Here is a 21,370-nt window from a genome sequence, read left to right as displayed (position 1 = left end):
GTGACTGATTTCTGAGTCCCATGCTGGAAAGGGAAACTCAGGAGAGGAGCCATGGACTGACATCCTGATGCAGGAAGGCTGGATGTGGAGATCCATTAGATATATATCTATATATCTATATCTACAGAGAGAGACAGAGATGGACTGAGCATTCTGGAGACTTGGGAAGAAACAGAGCACGAGTCTCGTCTTTTCTTGAGGTCCAGTACACCTGTTCCCTCAGGCATCCAGCAACTGGTCAGAACAAGGATAGGGTCCGGGTGCCTTCATAAGTCACTCATTCCCTGAAGCCAGGGGGTCTTGGCCTGGAGATATCTAGTGGCAGTGGCCTGGAATAGGCACAGGATGGCTATGTCCTATCATTCCCTAGGTATCACCTATTGTACTGGAAGCCTCCAAAGATATCATTCTCTTTGTCCCTTACAAGGAGGACATACGCTTTTTGCATCAGGAGGCATGCGTAGAGTGGGGTGGGGGTGCAGGTCCGAGCAAGAATAGACGCTGGAAAAGAATCAAAGTGGGGGGGGAGGCTTTTGGGGCGCCTGAGGGGCTCAGTCAGTTAAGCGGCCCACTCTTTGATTTTGGCTCAGATCATGATCTCAGGGTCCTTGGATGGAGCCCCCGCTTCACCCGGCAACAGGCCCCCCGCTCAGCGGGGAGTCCGCTTCAGGAGTCTCTCTCTCTCAAATAAATCTTATTAAACAAAAACAAAACAAAACAATGAGGTCCCTGCAGTTTCCCTGTCTCAATCCTAGCCCAACTGGAAGCAACCTCCCAACTAGGACTACGGAAAACCGCTATGATGGCTACAGAGGCTTCTAGGAGAGCCTGGGATTAAAATAGAGAAGGAGGGCTTCCCTATGGGATATGATTCTAGAGACTTGGAGGTCTCAGTGGGGAGGAACAAAGCCCAGTTCCCAACTCCCAACCTCCGCCAGGCCCCCTGACTTACTCCGGATAGAGCTTTTTGGCCGGAGTCGCCCGTAAAATTATACGTCACTGGGATCAAGCCAATCACGTCTTTAGACCCACCAATCGGCGCATGCTGACGGCGGAAACGAGGCCCGCCCTAGCCAATGACAGGGGCCGTACGGCGGAAGTGCAGAAACCGGTCTCTCGGAAAGATGGCAGCCTCGGTCCGGCCAAAAGTTGATTGGCAGGTTCAGTGACCAGAAGGTAAGCCTCACAGCACGAGCGGCAGTTCGGAGGCTGAGGCACGAAGGCGCTGCGGGCCAACTTCAGGGAGGAGTCGGAGGCACAAATAAAGGTTTCTGGAGAGATTGGAGAAAGGGCGGTTCCGGGAGGGGGGCGCTGCGTCAGGCGGGGTCTGGCCACAGAGCTGGGACGCCCGGAAGGGGCGGGGTCCGTGGCGGGGCGGGCGGGGCTTTTGGAGATCGGGAGCCGGGCCTGGAGACAAGGCCCGGGTTGGGAGCAGCTAGGGGCAGGGTTTATGGGGTGGGCGTGACCATGAGGTGGGGTTTGGGGCGGGGCTTAAAGGGACCCGGGACAGAGCTGGAGAGGGCAAGGGTTTTGGGGGCCTGGGCCTGGTCTGCGGGACCTCGTCTAGCGGGGTTCCGACGCGGCGGCGGCAGCATCAGACCAGGCCCTGCCCCCACGATCTCATTCCAATCCCTTTCTCCCCTCTCGTCCCCCAGCTCTAGACTCCAGGCCCTGTCCCCTGAGCTCTGCCCTCGTATGTCCACCGTCCACAGCCTGCATGCGCCGTGGGGCGCCCCAGGACCAGGAGCTGGTGGGCCCGGGGGCTCCTGGGCGGGGGCCCCGGGGCGCCCCTCCTCCCTCGGGACTTGTCCCTGTCCTTGTCTTTCCCCCGGACCTAGTATTCAGGGCGGACCAGCGGAGCGGACCCCGGCAGCTGCTGACACTCTATAACCCCACGGGAGCTGCGCTTCGCTTCCGAGGTGAAGGGATGGGCGCCTCATGCCCGGGATCTGGGTCTGGCGGCAGGATATTGGGGGATGTGCGGGATGGAGGAGTGAGACGAGTGGGGTCAGATAGCCAAGCTTGGAGGGCTGGAAGAGTCACGTCCAGCCCTGGGTTAGAAGGGAAGGGGAACTCTAATGTCCCTCCATGGGCAAGCTTGTCTCTGAAGCAATAGTCGGTCTCTGTGTGCCTTTACCCCTCAGTCCTGTGCACAGCACCGGCCAAATACACGGTGTTTGACGCAGAAGGATATGTGAAGCCTCAATCCTGCATTGACATGTGAGTGAGGAGGGTGGAGGGGGCTCACGGAAGCCAGGGGTCGGTGCCACTTTGTCTCAGTTACAGAGCTGGTATCATAGAGCTCAGACCTGGTTCTCTGCAACCTTTTTCCCCACCTCTGTCTGCGTCCCTAAGGGAAAGGCTTCTGGGAGGTGGGGCCTGGATCCACTTGGATCACTGCCTGTTACTCACTTCCTCTCACTGGGTCTCTCTCCTATTTTGGGACCAGTGTGATTCGCCACGTGGCCCCCATTCCCAGCCACTATGACGTCCAGGACCGCTTCCGCATTGAGCTGTCTGAGGAGGGAGCTGAGGGTCGAGTGGTGGGGCGCAAGGACATCACTTCGGTTCTGAGGGCCCCAGCCTACCCCCTTGAGCTTCAGGGACAGCCTGACCCAACACCCCACCCAGGGCCTCCTTCCTGGACAGCACCACCCAAGGCCAGACACTTCCCAGAGAGTGAGTTGGGGGATCGGGATTCTTGAGTTCTTTTTTTTTTTGTTTTTAATTAAAGAATTTATTTATTTATTTGACAGAGATCACAAGTAGGCAGAGAGAGAGGGAGTGGAGGAAGCAGGCTCCCTGACAAGCAGAGAGCCCGATGCGGGATTCGATCCCAGGACCCTGAGATCATGACCTGAGCCAAAGACAGAGGCTTAACCCACTGAGCCACCCAGGCGCCCCGAGTTCTTGAGCATTACCCTAGAGATGGGCTCAGCTGGAGCTGAAGGGGTCTTCTGGCTCCGTGTTTTGCTTCTTGGTAGAAGCATTCCTAGGAGTTCAGATTTTATATCAGGTTAGGCAAAAAGCAGGCTTTGTAGTTTCCCTGGTTTCTGGCTTCTACTTAGAGGAAAAAGTTCTTCCTTAGCTCTAACTTCAGTACTTCCTATCATTTGCTTCCTCTCTGCTCAGTTCCATAAAAAACCCATACTGAGCAACTACGCCGAACCAAGCTGTGGGCAGCACATGGGAGAGAGAGTCCCTTGCCTGAGGGACATGTACACAGGAGTCAATAATGAAGGCAGGGTGAAGAGAAAAAGGTGCTGAGGGCCCAGAGGGGAGAGGGTCTCTCATGTCTGTGGGGACAGAGGCTACAGGGAGGAGGGGACACTTGCAATATGTCCCCTGGAGGCCCATAAAAACACACCTCCTATCTCTAGCTTCCTCCCTGGAGGGTGCTGGGCTGGGCAGGAGGGGGGAGGTGGAGCTTCTGATGACCTTTGTTTCCCAGACCGCCCCCCACAACTGGCCACCAGCTCTTTCCTCCTCTTCTTGCTGACTGGCATAGTCTCTGTGGCCTTCCTGCTGCTCCCACTCCAGGACGAGCTCGGCAGCCAACTGCCCCAAATCCTGCACGTCTCCCTGGGACAGAAGTTGGTGGCAGCCTACATCCTGGGTGAGCACAGTAGTGGCTGGGGGCGTGGGGACCTAGGAGGGAGGCTAGCAGGGCCCCAGGGCTGCTCACCCCCTTGGTCTTCTTTCTCTCCTCTCCAGGACTCCTCACCACGGTGTTCCTCCGGACCTGAGCTCCCTGCTCACCCTTCCCCCACCTCCTGGGGCAGGGACTTGGACGTGCCCATGAGACAGCCACTGTGATGCTCATGCCTCGCCTCAATTCCTACTCCCTCTTCTTCCCGCCCATCCTCCCTCCCCCAAGCACCCAGGGATTTGTATTCATTTTCCAAATTGAATAAAATAAATTTTTAAAATCAAACTGAGAAACGGAGGGAGCAGCCCCTTCCTTCCCACTTCTTTCCTGAAGTTTCTCCTTCTGGCCACAGGAAACCCAGGAAGGGGGGACAGTCAAGGAGCCCAGTGAGGATATAGAATACCTGAGTTCTGATCCTAGTGTCACACCGGGAAAATGTATGACCTTGAGCAAGTCACTGAACTTCTCTGAGCTTCTCTTTCTACCTCTAAAATGAGGGAATTGGGCAAGCAGATTTTTAAGGTCCCCTTTAAATAATTTAAATAAATAAAAAATGTTAGCCCCCCAAATAGGGTCCCGTCCCTAAACTAATGTACTTAAACTATAAAGAAACAAATCTTGCCTGACCCCGCCCACTGCACATATCCAGTCTCATAGTCTTGAGCCATCAGAGCCTCTTGCCAGGGCTGCCTAGATGCTTCTAATACCCAGAATCCTTTTCTGCTTTTTTTTTTTTTTAAGATTTTATTTATTTAGTTGACAGACAGAGATCACAAGTAGGAGAGAGGCAGGCAGAGAGAGAGGAGGAAGCAGGCTCCCTGCTGAGCAGAGAGCCCGATGAGGGGCTCCATCCCAGGACACTGGGATCATGACCTGAGCCGAAGGCAGAGGCTTTAACCCACTCAGCCACCCAGGCGCCCCCCTTTTCTGCTTTTTGACCCTTTATGTGCCTTATTTTGTCTCTCCCTTTAAGACTTAAGCTCCAGTGGGTCAGAAACACCAATGTCCCTGCCAAGATTGGGGGCAATGGCATTGCCTGACATTACCTCAACTTAACCAGGCAAGAAAACTAAGGCACAGGAAAAGGACAGGATCCTCAAAAGGTATGTGTCCAGTCCTCAGATGCAGAGCAAGGGAGAAGGAAGGAAAGGGGGCATCTGGTGACACTGGCAGGTTGTTGACTGGGGACAAAAATCAGCAAGATTATGTTGTTAAGACAGACTCAAGTCTGTTCTCTGCTTCTGCTGCCACGTCTCCTTTATCCACCTCTGCTCCTCTTGCGTCCTTTTTTTTTTTTTTAAGATTTTATTTATTTATTTGACATACAGAGATCACAAGTAGGCAGAGAGAGGGAGGAGGAAGCAGGCTCCCTGCTGAGCAGAGACACTGGTGTAGGGCTCGAACCCAGTACTCCAAGATCATGGCCCGAGCTGAAGGCAGACCCTTAACTGACTAAGCCACCCAGGCACTCCCCCTTTCTTTTCTTTTCTTTCTTTTTTTTTTTTAAGTAGACTCCACACCCAGTGCAGAGCCCAGTGTAGGGCTTGAACTCATGACCCTGAGATCAAGACCTGAGTTGAGGTCAAGAGCCTGACATCTGACCAAGCCACCCAGACGCCCCTGTGACAAATTTTCTTCTAAGGACCCTGATTAGATTGGATTAGGCCCACCCTAATGGCCTCATTCAAACCTAAGTCCCTGTCTCCAAATACAGACTCTGAGGTACTAAGGGTCAGGCTTCAACTCTGGTGAGGGGGACACATTTCAGCACGAAACACTCCCCATCTCAAGATCCTCAATTTAATCACATCCAAAAAGTCCTTTTTGTTGTGGAAGGTAACATTCACTCACAGGTTCCAGGGATTATGACGTGAACATCTTTTTCCAGACCACTATTCTGCGTGCTACAAGAAGCAAATGGACAAGGTAAAGGGCCGAGAAACCACTTTGGGAAATTTGTTCCGGACAGTATGTCGGGGAAGGAAATAGCTGAGGAGGGTCTGACCCTCTTCCAGGCTCCCAAGAACCCAGTCTGGATCAAGGGGCTCAAGGAGGTGGGCAGGGGGAAAGGCAGAGGCTCCTGCTGGAACCAGGGTAGGACCTGTCGTGCCATACTGGGAGCAAAAGAGGACGGAGTAGCCCAAAGACCAGCCCCAGGATTTATGCAGCTGCCCTGGACGTGACAGCCCAGCCTGCAGCCTCCCAGGTCGTGGAGAGAGCATTCGTACTTCTGCCTTCTCTGGCCCTTCTGCCCAACCCTTCCCTGTCTCGAGGGAGGGACGACTGGGTGGGGTGAGAGTAAGGAAGAAGCACAAAGGTGTTTATAAAGAACAGATGCCACCATCTAGTTTATTCAGGTGCAAACTCCAGCCCCTCCCGCCACAGGCCACCTGCTGGGGCTACAGGCTACAGTTCCAGTCATTCCCCCACCAAGAGGGCTGGCCCCCTCCCAGGGCCTAGGAAACCTTCCAGAGGCGTCGCTAGGTGTGGGGGACCCCCTTTCCTGACGGGGAAGGGGCTGTGCGATGAGCACGCGGATGCTCTCAGATTAGCTGACAGTATGGCCGGCCCATTGTGGAAGGCACAGCTCACCTGCTCCTACACTGCAGGGCCTGGGGGTGGGTGTCTGCGCTGGCATCCCGGCTGGGCCCCTTGCAGAGACGGGAAGGGCTGATGAGAAATCGGTTGGCAACGACGGTGGTACCAGGCACCTCCATCACCCAGAAATCACTCTAACGGGAGAGCAAGAGCTCGGGCATATGCCCCAGCTTCTCCCCACCGCCGCACCCTCCCACCATGGACCTCAGAAGTTGTTATCGATGTTCCAGACGTCCCCGCTAAGTGCGTTGGCGGCTCCCTGCAGCGTCCAGGTGAGAAGGGCCAGCTGGCGTCGGAAGCGGCTCTCCTGAAAGCCCAGGCCGGGAGCCACCCTGGAGGCGGCGGCCCCTGGGTCTCCAGAGCCGCCCGAGCGCAACAACCGCACGTGGTCGAGCAGCGCGCCCAGCGTGTGGTCTCCGCGGCCCAGGAAAATGTGGCGGAACGGGGAGTCCGCCGGCGACACGTACTGGGACAGGAAGTAGAACTCCACCTGCGCCAAGAAGGGGATCAGGTCGGGGCGGGGGTTCCGCCGGCAGCGCGGGCCTGAACAGCAACTCCCTACCCAGCTTGGGACCTAGTACGCGGCTGGCGAACCTTGCAGCTGCTTCAAGTCCCACCTCCCTGTGGCTACCCAATCGGGGGAGGCCATTCCTTGACGTCACCAGCAGCTGGGTAGGATGCGTCCTCGGGCAGCGTTTTGGGTTCTATCCCGTTCTAAGCCTTGGGCCTCCAAGCCTGCGTCCAGGTCTCCCCAGTCTTCCCTCTTCACCCATTCACTTACCCGGCTAAAGCCTCAAATAAGTCTATGGTCTACATTCCCCCCTCACCACCACGAACGTCCACAGCCCAGAGTCAAAATTCAAAGCGACTGGCCAGCCCTAATTAAGTGCTTGTCTGTCTGTCCTCCCTGCATAACTCAAGATGCTGTTCATCTTTCCAGAGACGGCCTCTCTCCTAGCCCGATTCGCCCACCTTCTTTCCACCCTCTCTGGTTCCTTCTGCTCCCACCCATGGCCAAGCCCAAGGTTCGACCTACACCCTCTGTTCTCCTTACCTACACGCCATTAGTTTTCCTCCCTGGCTGCATATCAGAATCACTTGGGGAGAGTGCCTGGAGGGATCGGTTGGTTAAGCGACCACCTTGGGCCCAGGTCATGATCATGGAGTCCCAGGATGGAGTCCTGCATCAGGCTCCCTGCTCAGTGGAGAGTCTGCTTCTCTCTCTGACCACCCCCCCCCGCCCCCCATGCTCTCTCTCTCATTCTCTCTCTCTCAAATAAATAAAACAAATCATTAAAAAAGAAAAAAAAAGAATCACTTGGGAAACTTTTCAATTACCATTGGGTGGGTGCCTCCCCAGGAAAATTGTAATCTCCAAGCTCATTAGCGCCTATCTTTTCAAGTCCTCCATCTTTCACTCCAAGGGCTCAGCCATGCCCTTGTGCAGTCAGGACCTCGTGGGATAACTGCCAAGCCTACCTGACAAATGATCCACTGGAATCCTGCCCTCCACCCTTCTGGACCTCCCCAGTGGGTAAGGGGGCCCCTTACACAGCCTCACACACAGCCCTCAGCAAATGGCAGCTCTGCTATGGTTTTCCTCCTCTTCCCTCAACACCCTGTCTGTCTGTTTCCTTCCACATGTCTCACATCACTCCAGTTCCCTCACCCACAGGCGGCATCTTCTGCCACCTGCCACTCTCATCCAGACCTCGGTCTTTGCTAACTTCATTCCCTCTTCTCCATTTACACCCTGGCCAAATCCTTCCTAAGAGTCCACTCCACCCACATCACCTCCCTGCTCAAACACCTTCCTAATTTGCTTGATGCCCAGACCCTAAAAATCCAAACTTCTCATCCTGGCATTCAAGGCTCCTCATAGGTGAACTCTATCCCACTGTTTGGTGCACCTCTGCCCCCTGCTTCTCCACAGGCTTCTGTTCTGGCTCTGCTGGCCCACACGCTGCTCCTAAGGACAGCCAGGCCTATGTCCCCACCACACCCTTACTCTGGGCCTCTCCACTCCGAAATGTCTATTCTTTGCACTGACCCAAGTTCTGTCCATTCTTCAAGGCCAACGTCACAGTCTAAAGCAGGGCTTGGCAAACCTTTTCTGCACATAGTAAATATTTTTGGTTTTGCAGACCATGTTGTTTCTGCTGCAAATGCTAAACTTGGCGACCACAGCCAGCACACAAGCAGCCACAGACAGTATGAACATCAATGAGCATGGCTGTGTTTCCATAAAACTTTACTTGCAGAAACAGGCACCAGGCCAAGTTTGGCCCACGGGCTATCATTTACCAACCCCTGGTCTAGAGCCACAACCTTCCCTGGGTCTGGCCCAGCTCTGTGCTGCTGGTTCTGAAGTACCGATTCTTTTAGTCTCCAGCCCTGAGTCTGAATCATGCCCCTTACGCACAGATGGGGGGCATATAGCTACTTAGGGGGTCGGGCGAGGGAAGGATCATTTTGTGTTCCTGGAGTCTGGGACAGCAGGGGTTAGAACAAGATCTGCAAATGAGAATGAACCAGGCCCAATCTCTTGTCTCACCTGCAGGATCACCGGTGTCTTAGTGGAGGGGACAAAGGAGAGGAGAGGTGGAGAGGTCAGGAAGTGGGGAGGAAGAGGAAAATGCAGAGAGAGGAGAATGAGGGGGGTCAGGAGAAAGGAGCAAGGACGAAATAGCAAGAGGGGTGGGTTTGTAAACAGAAAGAAGGAATGAGTGATGCGAAGGAAAACAGGCAAGGACTCAAGGAGGAAAAAAAAAAGGGGGGGCCAGACATGTTCCAAAACCATTGTCGGGCATACACTACGGGTCCGCTGTCTACACTCACAGAGGATGCTCCAGTTTTTAATTTTGCCCTGTAGACTTTCCCCCATGCCCACAGCCCCTACTTATCCCATTTTCCAAAATCAGTGGGTGGCCAGACTGAGTTCTTAGGATAAAGAAATGGAAGGAAGCAGGGGGGATGGAACAGGAGATGTTGTGTGGGTTGCCAAGTATTCAAAACTAAGCAGGAGGAATGCGCCAAGGACTAATGTCTTGTATAACTTTACCTGACACCTCCCCCAGGTAGCTTCTCTGGGTTTCACCCACCTTATTACCAGAAGGAAGAGAGCTCTCCTTGCTCTGAATTTCTTAAGCATTTGCCCCTCCTGGGCCAGAAGCTTGTGCCTCTTGTACTGTGGACAATTGTGTACATGCTTTTTCCCTCTAGAGGGGTGAGGAGGCAGTAGAGGGCCGTGTGTGTGTGTGTTTGTGTGTGTGTTGAGGGCTGTGTGTGTGTGTGTGTGTGTGTGTGTTGAGGGCTGTGTGTGTGTGTGTGTGTGTGTGTATGGTGGGGGTGTATCCCAGTTCTGCCACGTGGTCTGCCAACCATTGGCCAGGCAGCCGGTCCTCCCTGTTTTATCACTTTTTGGCTGGTCTGTGAGCGCGGAGTCCAGGACTGGGAGCCAGAGGATAGGGACGGAGTAAAGGAGACAGCTGACCAGAGCGCACAATGCGCTGGGCTGACCCTGCCGGGAGGAGAGGGAGGGGAGGGAAGGGAGGTAGGGGAGGTAGGGGGCGCGATGGCAGCGGCGGCGGCGGCGAGGTGGGGGGGCTCACCCGCATGATCCGCACATTGTACATGCGCATCAGCCGCTCATCGCTCTCCTCCGAGCTGTAGATCTCCTTTCTCAGCTTCTCTGCCGCGCGGATGTAGTCCCCCCGCGCTGAGTACACCCACTGGAGGGTCAGCCCGCGGGCCTGAGGGTGGAGATGCAGACTGGGGCCAGACGCGGGGGCCAGGACCCCGGCCTAGGCTGGGACCCCAGGGCTGGCAGGAGGAGGGGCTGTAGGGGGACGGGATGCTGGGAGAGGGAAGAAGACCTGGGTGGTTGGGAGGGTACCAGCTGGGTCCTAGGGCAGGAGTCAAGGGGCCGGGCTGCCAGAGGGGACCAGACCTTAAGGACTGTGAGGAGCAGGGGCAAAGCTTTAAGGGGATATAGCGCCCCCCACCCCCAGAAGCCAGGAGCAGGGTTGGTATCTTGGACCTTCAGGTCCCCGGAGAACTCGTTGAGGCTGCCGATGTGCCTGAGGACCACGTCCCCGTAGCGGCCGAAGTCCAGAGGCAGCAGGTGATCGTGGCTGAGCCGGATGAGGAGCTGCCCCGCGATCTGGGCCACAGCCTGGGCCACAGCGGGCAGGCGGCCTCTCAGCATCGTGTGTAGGTTCTCGTACGTATCATCCTTCGTGTGCAGGAATGGGTACGCCTGGCCATCCTGCCGGGACAGGGCACGGGCTGGCGCAGGGGCATGGGACACAGAGGCTGGGGGGCTGCTGCTCCGGGGCAGGGCCAGGAAGTCTCACCTCCGTGAAGGAGAACTCGACGGCAGGGACCCCCGCAAAGGCCGTGAAGGAATAGGCACTGCTGTCCATGGGCAGCGGCCGGATCCTGGGAGTGGGCAGGTTGCAGGGCTTGTGGTTCGGCTCCCCCCACAGCTGTCCTCCCGCCCTCCTGGCCCCAACTTACACTTCGGCGTCCCAGCTGTGACTGTTGAAGGTCACCTGCTCAAAGAGGGTCTGCCCACTGCGGTTAGGGGAGTCCACCTGGGGGGCAGGGCACAGGGCACGGGTCAGGCGCTGGCTGCCACCAGCTTCCCTTCGTCCGCGGCTCCCGGCCAGGCTCTTGCCTGCTTCAGGATGTTCTCTATGAGGCTGATCAGAAGGGGGCTGGTCTTGGCATGAAACTTGTCATCGCCTGCAGAGAGGGACAAGGGATGCCAGGCTCTAGGCTGGGCCCCGCGGCCAGCGTGCACCAGAGCGGGCCCAGCGGGTGCCCCCCGTCCCCACTCACCCAGCACTGCATTGTCCAAGCTCACGTAGACCACGGCTTTGAGGTGCAGCACGCTGAGGTAGCCCTGTGGGTGAGGGACGTGGAGTTTAACACCCCCTCCTCCCCACTGCCTGACCCCCTGCCCTGGACCCCACATTACCTCCAGCCACTCCGTGGAGCCCACACTCCCAAAGTCCCCTCCGTCCCAGCTGATGAACATCAGACTCCTGCGGGGCTGGAAGCCTGGAAGCAGAGCGGGTCACGCTGAAGGCTCAGCAGAGACCCACTTTTGTCTTCTTCTGTCCTGCGGCACAGGGACGGAGCTAGCTTTCCTCCAGAGTCTCTGCCTAATGCTTCACTCAGACCAAGGACCATTACTACAGCTGCCCCTTGAACGTGGCTTTGAACCACTTGGGTCCACTTACATGCAGATTTTCAGCTGAGCGGAGTCAGCGCCCCTGACCCTGGCGTTGCTCAAGGGCCAACTCTATTCTCCTGTTCGCAGGAGGAAACAGGAGAGAAGCGACTCGCCCAGGGCTGTGCAGCTGGGACGTGAGGAAGCCAGGTTTGGAGCCCAGGTCTGCCTGGCCACCCTCTAGCCCGTGCCCGCCTGCCTCTCTGCCCTGTGCTGGCTCGGGCCACAGCCCCAGCTGCCCGGCCCAGGCCCTGACCTTACCATTGCTCACCATGGAGGAAAAGGTCCGAACCAGCTCCAGCAGGATGGCCGTCCCCACAGCGGACTTGGCCGCACCTGGGCCCCAAGCATCCCTCTGGGCCCCGATGACAACATAGTGATCTGTAGGAGGGGAGACTTGGGGTCCACGTCCTTACACTGGGAGAACCCAGAGACTACCTGGGAGGGTGTGTGCTCATGGGGCCTCCCCACCATTTCTCAGCCCCACCCCCCACCACTCTCCACCTCCCAGCCCCTCACATCTCTGCAGCCCCAGCCCTGCGATCCTTGCTGTCCCCAAGGAGAGTGTCCCTCTTCCCCTCGGCCCTGCCCGGATAGCCTGCTCCCTCAGGAGGTGCCTGGCCTCATGCTGGACTCCCATCACCTCCCTGGCCGGCCATGTCGTGCACAAGTCCTGACAGGTTTTCCTCCTTCACGCCTCTCTCTAATCCACCCCCGCCCCTGCTCCCGCATTCTCCTCTGAGCCGCCACACGCCCCCACCCCCCACCCCGTGTCTCTCCATCAGTGCTTGTAGGTACCACCCTCTTTGGCTCAAAAACCCACTTTGCCCATTGCTCTCCACATCTAGTTAGGTTTGAAAGGTTCATCTATCTCATAGGAAGTCCCGTTCATGCTGTAAGATCACCCAAGTCATGCTTGCTCCCCTCCCGTGCTAGAGAACTCACTACTGTACCAAGCTGCCCATCCTGTTTCTGGACAGATTTGACCATGAGATCTACTCTTTGCCACCCCTCTCAGTCCCACATCAGCCTCAACTCGCCAGCCTCCCTCCCTGCTCAGCCCTGCCACCCCCTCCACTGAGCACCACTCTTGCCCACGCCCCCGGGGTCACCTGCCCCATCCCCATCTCTAGCCAGGGTTCATGAGTGGCAGCTCCCCAACTGCTGGCTGTGGGTGATGCTGGGCAAGCTAGCACACCTGGCTCGGAGCGGCCCTCGATGCAGCCAAAGATGTTGCTGATGGGGGTAGAGACCCTGTGGTTGTTGACCCCGAGGTGCAAGCCTGGCCCAGGGCCCAGGCGATAAGGGGAGACTGGGAGGTGCCCCTGCCATTCCTGGGGGGCCACAGGGCCTTGGAGCTTCCTGGAGAGAGGTGGGGCAGAAAGGGTCAGAAGCGGCACAGAAGCCCAGGCTGTAGAAGAGCCCAGAGCTCCCGCTTTGCGATTTCCCTCCCACCTTCCGGCTCCAGCTCAACTTCTGCATTCTGCCTGCTGCCATGCACAGTTGTGCAGGTTGTGTCCTGCTCAAACTGAGGCTGGGCCCACCCAGAAGATCGACCTTTTCCTACTTCACCCAAAAGCACTTTACAGGCTAGCTACGTCTCCCTTCCTCCTCCCCTCCCGGCCCCCACAGGCCCCTCACCTCAGCAGGAGGGACGCAATGTCCGCACTGATGGGCTGGGCGGGAATGTTAGGGAGGCCGGAGGACTGGACTGGAGGGAACTGCGTTTGATTAAAGGAAGGGAAGCCAGGCGTGTAGGGGTCCCCAGTTCCCAGGTGCACCTGTGAGGAAAGGGGTGTCCACACCAAAGCTGTGAGCTGGGCTCCCAGGGGTAGCCTACCAGCCTCATCCCAGACAAGGAGGTCCAGTTCTGGGGACCCCAAGAATCCACTGCTGGCTGCCCCAGACTCACATGTCCATACACAGCCCTGTGGCTGGAAAGGCTGAGCTTGTGTGGGTCCTGGGAGAAGTCTGCTGGATCGGGGTATATGAGTACTCCTCCGGCCCCAAAGTCCTGGGCACTGGCCACCTGGGGAAGGGGAGTGGCTAACGGACTCCTTCTTCCGGAGAGCACCCAATTGTAAGGGCAGAAGAAGCAAGGAAAACGGCAGTAGCACGGTCTCTGCTCCGCTCTCATGGGACCACAGAGAGCCTGTGTTTGTTCCCCATCCCAACATTTCCTGCCAACATTTTCTTACGACCGACTTGGTTCTCCCTTTTCTCTCTCCGACAGCCTCCTAGACGCTTCCCATCCGCCGCTATCTTGTTCCCCAGCCCCGCATCCTCCCGGTTCCACGCCACTCCCCCATTCAGGGACCCTCACCTTCTGGGCGAAGCTGATCTCCCCCAAGCGCACCAGCAGGAGGCGCCCCGCCGTCTCCACGCCCCGGGCCCGCAGGTCCTGCAGGTCCTCCGGCCGCCCGTAGTGGGCGTACACCAGCTCTCCCTGGGGATGGGGAGGACGGTGAGGCGTGCTCTCCGGGTCCCTCCTCCGCCACCCGAGAAAGGGTGCGCGCTGTTCCCGACTTGGGGGCGGGACAGGGGGCGCTCACCGTGGCGTTGCCCGTGGCGCTGTAGGGACAGTAGACGTCGTGGTCCTCCAGCGGCAGGGGCTCCCCGAGCTTGTCAGCCGCATCGACCCAGTGTAGGGTATTGGGATGAGCACTGAAGACCAGAGGTGGTGAGCGTCTCCGTGGCCCCCCGCGCGTCCCCCGCGCGCCCCTCGCGCGCCTCCCGCGCGCCCCCCGCGCACTCACGGGTCGGGAAACTGCAGCCCCACGTAGTGCGTGTCCATCCACACGTGGTCCAGCTTTTGGCTCGAGAGCGCCCCCCGGATGTCCTGAGCCAGAGCGGCCATCCCGGCCGAGCCAGCCATCCTTTTCCGAAGGCTGGTTTGCCTGAGCGGGAAGAGGTGGGATTGGGGCGCGGAAGGGGAGAGGGACTTCTGGACGCTTGGAGGAGAGGGCGGGAGGAGGGAATGATGCCAGAGACGTGGGGTCGCCCTGGGCTCTGGGCGGCGAGGGGCTCCCAAGTCTCTCCCTGACCCAGGCCATCACCATCCCTCTAGTCACCACCTGGGCTATCTCTAAGGTCACCTCCTTCTGCTTAAAGCCTTAGCATCCGATACCGTACTATCCTCCCCACCATCCCTTAGGTTTCTCCTTGCCCAGGCAAACTCACCAGTCTATCTACTGCCCCCCGACACACGTGTACACACACATACACACACATGCACACTGGCCACCCATGAAAACGCTTTTCTTCTAAAGGACTAAGTGGGCAGGGGCAGCCCTCCGTCCCCCCCATCCTCCAGCTGCACCGAAGAGACATCTGATACTATGGTTCCTGATAGGATAGCGGGTCCCTTGTCTTCTTCCATTGTCACCACCTAAGTGAGCCTATTGTCCCCCTGTTCTTCCATCTCACTCCCGCCACAGGCTGCCCCCCCATGGCCTCCCTGCCATCGGACCTGACCTGTGCCCGCTCCAAGGCAGACTCCTCCCTCCTCAGCATCCTCATCGAATACCCCTCTACCTGTTGCTTTGGCAGAAACCCAAGCTGTCCCTTGAGAGGGTAGGTCTCCCATGGGGCTCTTGAGCTCAGGAGAAAACAGGTTCTTATACCACCCGGGCTTGGAGCAGAAGCAAGCTCCCCGCTCCACTGTTGGAATTTCTGACCATTTCTCCTCCAGTAAACCTCTTTTGAAGCCTTTGCCATCCAGCTCTCCCCTCTTCTGCCCTTCTTCCAGCCAATCTGTCCCTTTTCTGCTTTCATCAAGGACCTTGGCATCTGGCTTAGCATTTTCTTCTCCACACACGGTCCCCTCACTCCATGTTGCCACTTAGAAATCCATGTGCAGGATGTGCCTTAGTCCCAGCCTCCAGCCCTCAGCTCTCAAGAGGACCCCTGCACCCCAGGACTTGTGGTCACTGGGGCTTTCTCGATACCATTCCTGCTGCCTCCTCCCATCCCAATCCAGGAGCTCAAGCATTTGTTTGAAACTGCATCTGTCAAGGGCACGTGGGTGGCTCAGTCAGTTAAGTGTCTGCCTTTGGCTCCCGTCATGATCCCAGGGTTCTGGGGTTCTGGGGTTCTGGGATTGAGCCCCTCCTCAGGCTCCCTGCTCAGTAGGAAGTCTGCTTCTCCCTCTCCCTCTGCCCCTCCCTCTGTTCATGCTCTCCTTCTTCTCTCTTTCTTAAATAAATAAAATCTTAAAAATGAAAGAAAGAAAGAGCGAGCTAGCGTATGTTAGTGTATTTGTAAAATACGTGATGCACAGTGTGGATTCTTGTGCCTAACAATGAATTTGATGTGCACGCTGCAATATGGATAGACCTTGAAAACACTGTGTTAAGTTAAAAAAAAAAAAGTTTATCAAAATTAAAAACACACACCAGAGATAGCTACATCCAAGCAGTGCCTCTTGGAATGATTTTTTTAAGAAGATTTTATTTATTTATTTATTTGACAGATAGCGAACACAGAGAGGCAGGCAGAGAGAGAGGGGGAAGCAGGCTCCCCGCTGAGCAGAGAGCCCGATGGGCTCAAACCCAGGACCCTGAGATCATGACCTGAGCCAAAGGCAGAGGCTTTAACCCACTAAGCCACCCAGGCGCCCCTGATTTTTTTTTTAACTTTCCTCTTTGTATTTTTCCATATGGGTTAACTTTTAAAATAATGAACATACAGGATTTTAGGCAAACATTTATGTTTCGAAAAATCTACACATGCCCATAAAACATTACACGTATGGCAAGGCCATGTGTGAATTTAAAGACATACAGCAAACATCAGATGAGGTGGCTTCTAGGGGAACCTGGGTGACTTAGTTGGTTAAGCCTCTGCCTTTGGCTCAGGTCATTATCTCAGGGTCCTGGGATCGAGACCCGCATCAGGCTCTCTGCTCAGCAGGGAGCCTGCTTCCTCCTCTCTCTGCCTGCCTCTCTGCCTACTTGTGATCTCTGTCTGTCAAATAAATAAATAAAATCTTTAAAAAATAATAATAAAATTAATAAAATAAAATCTTTTAAAAAACCAAACCAAACAAAAAAAAAAGTCCTTCACAGAGACACTGAACCACCGTGTCAGGAGTATCATAAACTGTTCTTGGCACTCACCTTAAAAAAAGAAAAAAAACCCTCCCCCTCCCATCTGACCATGATATTCTATTGCTTTAAAGTCTTCATTTCTGGGGCACCTGGGTGGCTCAGTCCGTTAAGCGTCTGCCTTCGGGTTGGGTCATAATCCCAGGGTCCTAGGATCAAGCCCAGGGTTGGGCTCCCTGCTCAGTGGGGAGCCTGCTTCTTCCTCTCCCTCTGCCCCTCCCCACTGCTCCTGCTCTCTCTCTCTCTCCCTTGCTCTCTCACTCTCAGATAAATAAAATCTTTAAAAAAAAAAAAAAGTCTTCATTTCTCTCTTTTCTCTTAGAATAAAATCCAAAGCAGTTTGTGTAGCCATTAAGGCTTTTTATGGCCTGAGCTATATCCACCCTGACACTGCAGCTCCTGAGGCCACAGGTCAAAAATCCAAGGTCCATGATGGGGCCTTCAAGACTTTTCTGGGTCTGTCCCACCAATTGTCTGAATCCTGGACCCCTCTGCTCTCCTTCAGACAACCACACGGACCTTCCTTCACTTCCTCCAAGAAGCCACCATTTCCCACCCCAGCCCCTTTGCACCTACTCTTCTCTGACCTGAAATGCTTTTCTACCTTCTCTTTGCCTGTGAACAACTCACCCCTCAGGCTTCAGCTCATCACCTCCAGAAAGCCTTCCCTGGCCCCCAATCTAAGTTGGGGCCCCCTGGTTATAGTCCTTCCCCACATCCTTTACTTTTCCTTCAAAACAGTGACCGTGGTAATAAACACATTGTCATGAAAGTGATTATTTGTTCAGTACTGATTTTCCCCCACAGGCTGTGAGCTTCATAAGGACATGGCCCAGACTTTTGTTCTCTCCTCCACTAACCCCACCTACTTAGCCGAGCACCCGCCACAGAGTACGGGCTCAAAGACATTTGGTGCATAAATGAATGAATGACCTCATCAGTGTTACTGAGTCTAGCCGCTCACTTCCCTTGACACACCCACATCGGGCTTGTGGTTACTCAGAATTCCATCTCCGGAATCTTTACCCACTGGGGATTTACTGAGCACCAACTTAAATGCCAGGTCCCGTGCTAGGTGCTGGACACATGCAGATAAATAGAACATGCGAGATCAGATAAATCTTAAAAGTTCCAGTATCCCACTCTCTGACTAGATCTTTCCAGGTTCCGGCTTGCAACTTGACCCTCCGCTATGCCTGCTTTTCAAGCCCACTGAGTGCTCCAGACTATCCCGTTCCTTCCTTCTCCATCCACCCTGGAATGGTGGATCACTTCACTGCTCGCCCCCCTCACCACCCCCCTCTTGCCTCCCTGCCCTCTGATGGCATCCCCGGTGCCACACCTGCCTGTGGGACCTGACAAACCATCCGCCTGCTCAGCCTGCACCCAGAAGACCGACTCTTGCTCAAGAAAATGAGGAGGCCCCGCATGTTGTTGATGGCACAGACGCAAGGTCTTTGAGCAAGGCGGGTCCAGTGTATCCAAAGAGTAGTAATACACCTTGATCAAGTTTCACACTGATCCCATGAAGACCAGAAAAATCTATCAATACCAGTTACGACAGAAACATACACTAAAAACATACAGACATAAATTGAAGCAAAAAAAAAATCAGATGATCATTTCAGTACATTCTGGGAAAATATTTGAAAAAAAAAAAAATCCAGGGGCACCTGGGTGGCTCAGTGGGTTAAAGCCTCTGCCTTCGGCTTGGGTCATGATCCCAGGACCCTGGGATCGAGCCCCATGTTGGGCTCTCTGCTCAGCAGGGAGCCTGCTTCCCTTCCTCTCTCTCTGCCTGCCTCTCTGCCTACTTGTGATCTCTGCCAGTCAAATAAATAAATAAAATCTTTAAAAAAAAATCCGAACCTGTCCTTCCTTTCCTGATCATGAAGAAGAAAGAGGAGGAGGAGGACGGAGAGGAGGAAGAAGATAAAGGAGAAGAAAGCTAGGAGTAGAAGGAAACTTCTTTGATTTGTTTTTAAAAAGCCGGGACGCCTGGGTGGCTCAGTTGGTTAAGCGGCTGCCTTAGGCTCAGGTCATGATCCCAGGGTGCTGGGATTGAGTCCCACATCGGGCTCCTTGCTCGGCAGGGAGCCTGCTTCTCCCTCTGCCTCTGCCTGCCTCTCTGTCTGCCTGTGCTCACTCGCTCTCTCTCCCTCTGTCCCTGACACATAAATAAATAAAATCTTAAAAAAAAAAAAAAAAGCCTCTGCCTCCGGCTCAGGTCATGATCTCAGGGTCCTGGGATGGAGCCCCGCATGGCATCAGGCTCTCTGCTCAGCAGGGAGCCTGCTTTCCACTGCCCCCCCCCGCCCCCCCTGCCTCTCTGACTCTCTGACTACTTGTGATCTCTGTCAAATAAATAAATAAAATCTTTTAAAAAATTAAAAAAAAATTTCTATGCAAGTCAGGAGACAGGCCTATCTCCTGTCATCATTACCTAAATTCATGTCCTCTCTAATGTGATAAAGCAATGAAAAAGAAAGGGCATAACCACTGAGAAAGAAACTATGTATCTCTCACTGTCTATAGCTTATGTGAGCTTCTACTTAGAAACCCCAGGAAAATCCACTGAAATACTATTCCTGACCCAAGACAGTGCTCCTGGTGGCCCTACCTCTTCTCTGGACCTGGCTGGGCAGCTCCTTCCCAATGGGGAAAGTGACCTCAGCAAAACAAGAGAAACCCCGTGTGGTCTGCGTCTGGCTGGCATCTCTCTCCCGTAATGTAGATGGAGGGGGATGGTTTGTGCTCTCGAATGCATTTGCTTTCTCGTTTTTTTTGTTTCTTTCTTTTTTTTTTTTTTTTCTGATTCCTTTAAATATCCCTCCTCAGAGCTCCCCGCCCCCTTCTTCTGCCCCCGGCCCCTAGAGCTCCCCACAGTCCCAAGTCAAAATCCATGCTCCGTGATGTGGCATTCAGGACTTTTCTGGATCTGTCCTGCCTCCTATCTGGATACTGGCCCCCTCTGTTCTCTCATTCGCTCCGAATCTCCCAAGCGTGCTGTTCAGACCACGAGCCCTTTGCCCTCTTATCTCCAGAACACTCTCCCTCCCCTGGGCTCCAAACATACATCCTTCCCAGGACCACTGAACAGGGAGGCCAGGGAGGTGAGCGGAAGGACTCAGAAGGGACCCCACATCAGGGTCCTAGGAGGAGAGGAAAGGAAACAGAGTCCAACCAAGTGAATGAGGGTTTTCAAGGCCAGGGGAAGGGGACAGGCTGATCCCTACCTGATGCTGTCCTCCAGGCGCCCCTCCCCCAGGAACCGCAGGAACATGGCCTGGAGGTCGCTCCAGTACAATGTGCCCTGGTGGGAGTCTGGGCCCGGCTCATAGTTTACGTCCTCGCTGACCACCAACACGTCATCCCCACATGCCTGGCAGGACCCGCGGAAGGCCACGTAGCCCAGAAGGAAAGCTGGGGGATGGCAAGATGGAGACTCCCCTTGCGCCCCGCTCCGGACTCCGTAAATCCCCCCAACCCAGGCCCTTCCCTGGTGGGGGCGGGAAGACTCTCACCCCCAGTGAAGATCAGTAGGGCTGTCAGGACCAGGTAGGGGGCAGCCTTTCGTCCTGTTGCTGCCCAGAGTCCAAGGTTTTGCCTCCCTGCTCGAGAGCCCAGGTCGGGGCCCCTCAGCTCCATGGGGCAGAAGTGGGCTGCTGGCTCAGCCCCCTCCTCCCCGTCTTCCTCTTCCTCCTCCAGGCGCCACTGCTGGGTGCCCTCCACACGCTTGTAGATGGTCTGAGAGGGTCGTGGGGACAACCTTTGCTGCAGGGGGTGGGGGCACAGTGGGCATGAGACTGGGGAAAGAGGCACGGGGGGTAGGATCTGGCCATAACAGTCAGTGATCTGGAGTGCCAAAGGGGCACAAGGCAGGGGAAAGGGTCCCCAGAGGCAAGGTGGAGGGGAGAGATGGAGGTGGGAAGGGGAGGGACCAGCCTTGGGGTTTGGGAGGGGGTGGAAGGACCTGGAGAGAAGGCCTAAAGTGTCCCCCAACCCATTTGGTCTTACCGTTCTCTGAAGTAGACCCCAAAGTCGCTCCATGCTCATGCCCCCTCCTGAGCCCTGCAGGCCGTTCCCCCCACAGTGATAAACCGTTTGTGGGAGCCCCAAGAGGGCCCCTTATCAGCCCTGGCAGGCAGCCTGAGCCCAAGCCGTTCTTCTCCCCCCGAAGGGGTGGGGGCACTGTCCTGGCCTCAGTCCAGCCTTCCAGATATGAACCCCCAGCCCAGGCTAGAGGACAAGGGGCTGTGCCGTCCCCTGCCAATCCCTCCACAGTCCCACTCCTGCCCCTTCCCTGCAAAACAATCAATTTTTTTGACCTTGGGGCAGACTTTGGCCTCCTAGTTCCGGTCAGGGGTGGGGGAGGGGGACTGATGGCTGGGGAGGGCAAAAAGATAAGGATGCTGTCTCCTGCTTCCACCCCTCCCACTGTCCTTGGGGACCCCTTCCTAAGCTCCCCACCATGAAAACCTCGCTCCCCCTCAAGTCATCCGGCTTGCAGGCCCACAAAGCAAGTGCACGGAGTGCACAGCCGGGCCTTGTAACACATTAGTTCCCGGCTCCAACACCTGACCCCAAGCAATCCTAAACTGAATTTGTCACAATGGTGTGACCTGGGGGTTGGTCTGGCCCTGCAGATGACTGTCTCATTGGAATCAGGCTGAGAAGTGTGTCTCAAGCTATTAACTTCTGGGCAGGGAGGGGCATGGGTGGGAGCATAAGGTCAAGAGGGACCAGTGAGTGCTCGGGGTTCTTCAGGATTTGCGTGTCGAG

General features: G+C 55.7%; 2 protein-coding genes across 4 annotated transcripts; one reads left to right on the top strand and one right to left on the bottom strand.

The window, feature by feature from the left end:
* Positions 1 to 1,095: 1,095 nt before the first annotated feature.
* MOSPD3 (motile sperm domain containing 3) lies at positions 1,096 to 3,934 on the top strand. 3 transcript variants are annotated; one of them, XM_032872558.1, is made up of 6 exons: positions 1,096 to 1,176; positions 1,656 to 1,919; positions 2,145 to 2,220; positions 2,450 to 2,679; positions 3,452 to 3,616; positions 3,715 to 3,934. In XM_032872558.1, the coding sequence occupies exons 2-6, from the start codon at positions 1,718 to 1,720 to the stop codon at positions 3,744 to 3,746; spliced, it is 705 nt and encodes a 234-aa protein (XP_032728449.1). In that variant the 5' UTR covers positions 1,096 to 1,176; positions 1,656 to 1,717; the 3' UTR covers positions 3,747 to 3,934. The 3 variants fall into 3 exon arrangements, with proteins under 3 accessions (XP_032728449.1, XP_032728448.1, XP_032728450.1); XM_032872557.1 differs by having other exon boundaries at positions 1,146 to 1,267; XM_032872559.1 differs by lacking the exon at positions 1,096 to 1,176 and adding an exon at positions 1,388 to 1,424.
* Positions 3,935 to 6,421: 2,487 nt separating this feature from the next.
* TFR2 (transferrin receptor 2) lies at positions 6,422 to 21,291 on the bottom strand. Its single transcript, XM_032872544.1, has 18 exons — positions 20,606 to 21,291; positions 20,113 to 20,362; positions 19,825 to 20,011; positions 14,240 to 14,380; positions 14,036 to 14,147; positions 13,807 to 13,929; positions 13,396 to 13,512; positions 13,125 to 13,264; positions 12,682 to 12,845; positions 11,745 to 11,864; positions 11,229 to 11,311; positions 11,090 to 11,153; positions 10,926 to 10,993; positions 10,766 to 10,842; positions 10,603 to 10,687; positions 10,287 to 10,514; positions 9,859 to 9,999; positions 6,422 to 6,737 (listed from the first exon to the last, which is right to left on the bottom strand). Exons 1-18 carry the CDS (start codon positions 20,642 to 20,644, stop codon positions 6,453 to 6,455), a joined length of 2,424 nt encoding a protein of 807 aa, XP_032728435.1. The 5' UTR covers positions 20,645 to 21,291; the 3' UTR covers positions 6,422 to 6,452.
* Between the last annotated feature and the right edge of the window lie 79 nt (positions 21,292 to 21,370).

This window comes from Lontra canadensis, unplaced genomic scaffold (genome assembly GCF_010015895.1).
Source record: "Lontra canadensis isolate GAN:19392208 unplaced genomic scaffold, GSC_riverotter_1.0 scaffold45, whole genome shotgun sequence".
NCBI classification, from domain to species: Eukaryota; Metazoa; Chordata; class Mammalia; order Carnivora; family Mustelidae; genus Lontra; species Lontra canadensis.
The sequence above is the reverse complement of the archived record's forward strand: the minus strand, read 5'-3'. Positions and strand labels throughout refer to the sequence as shown.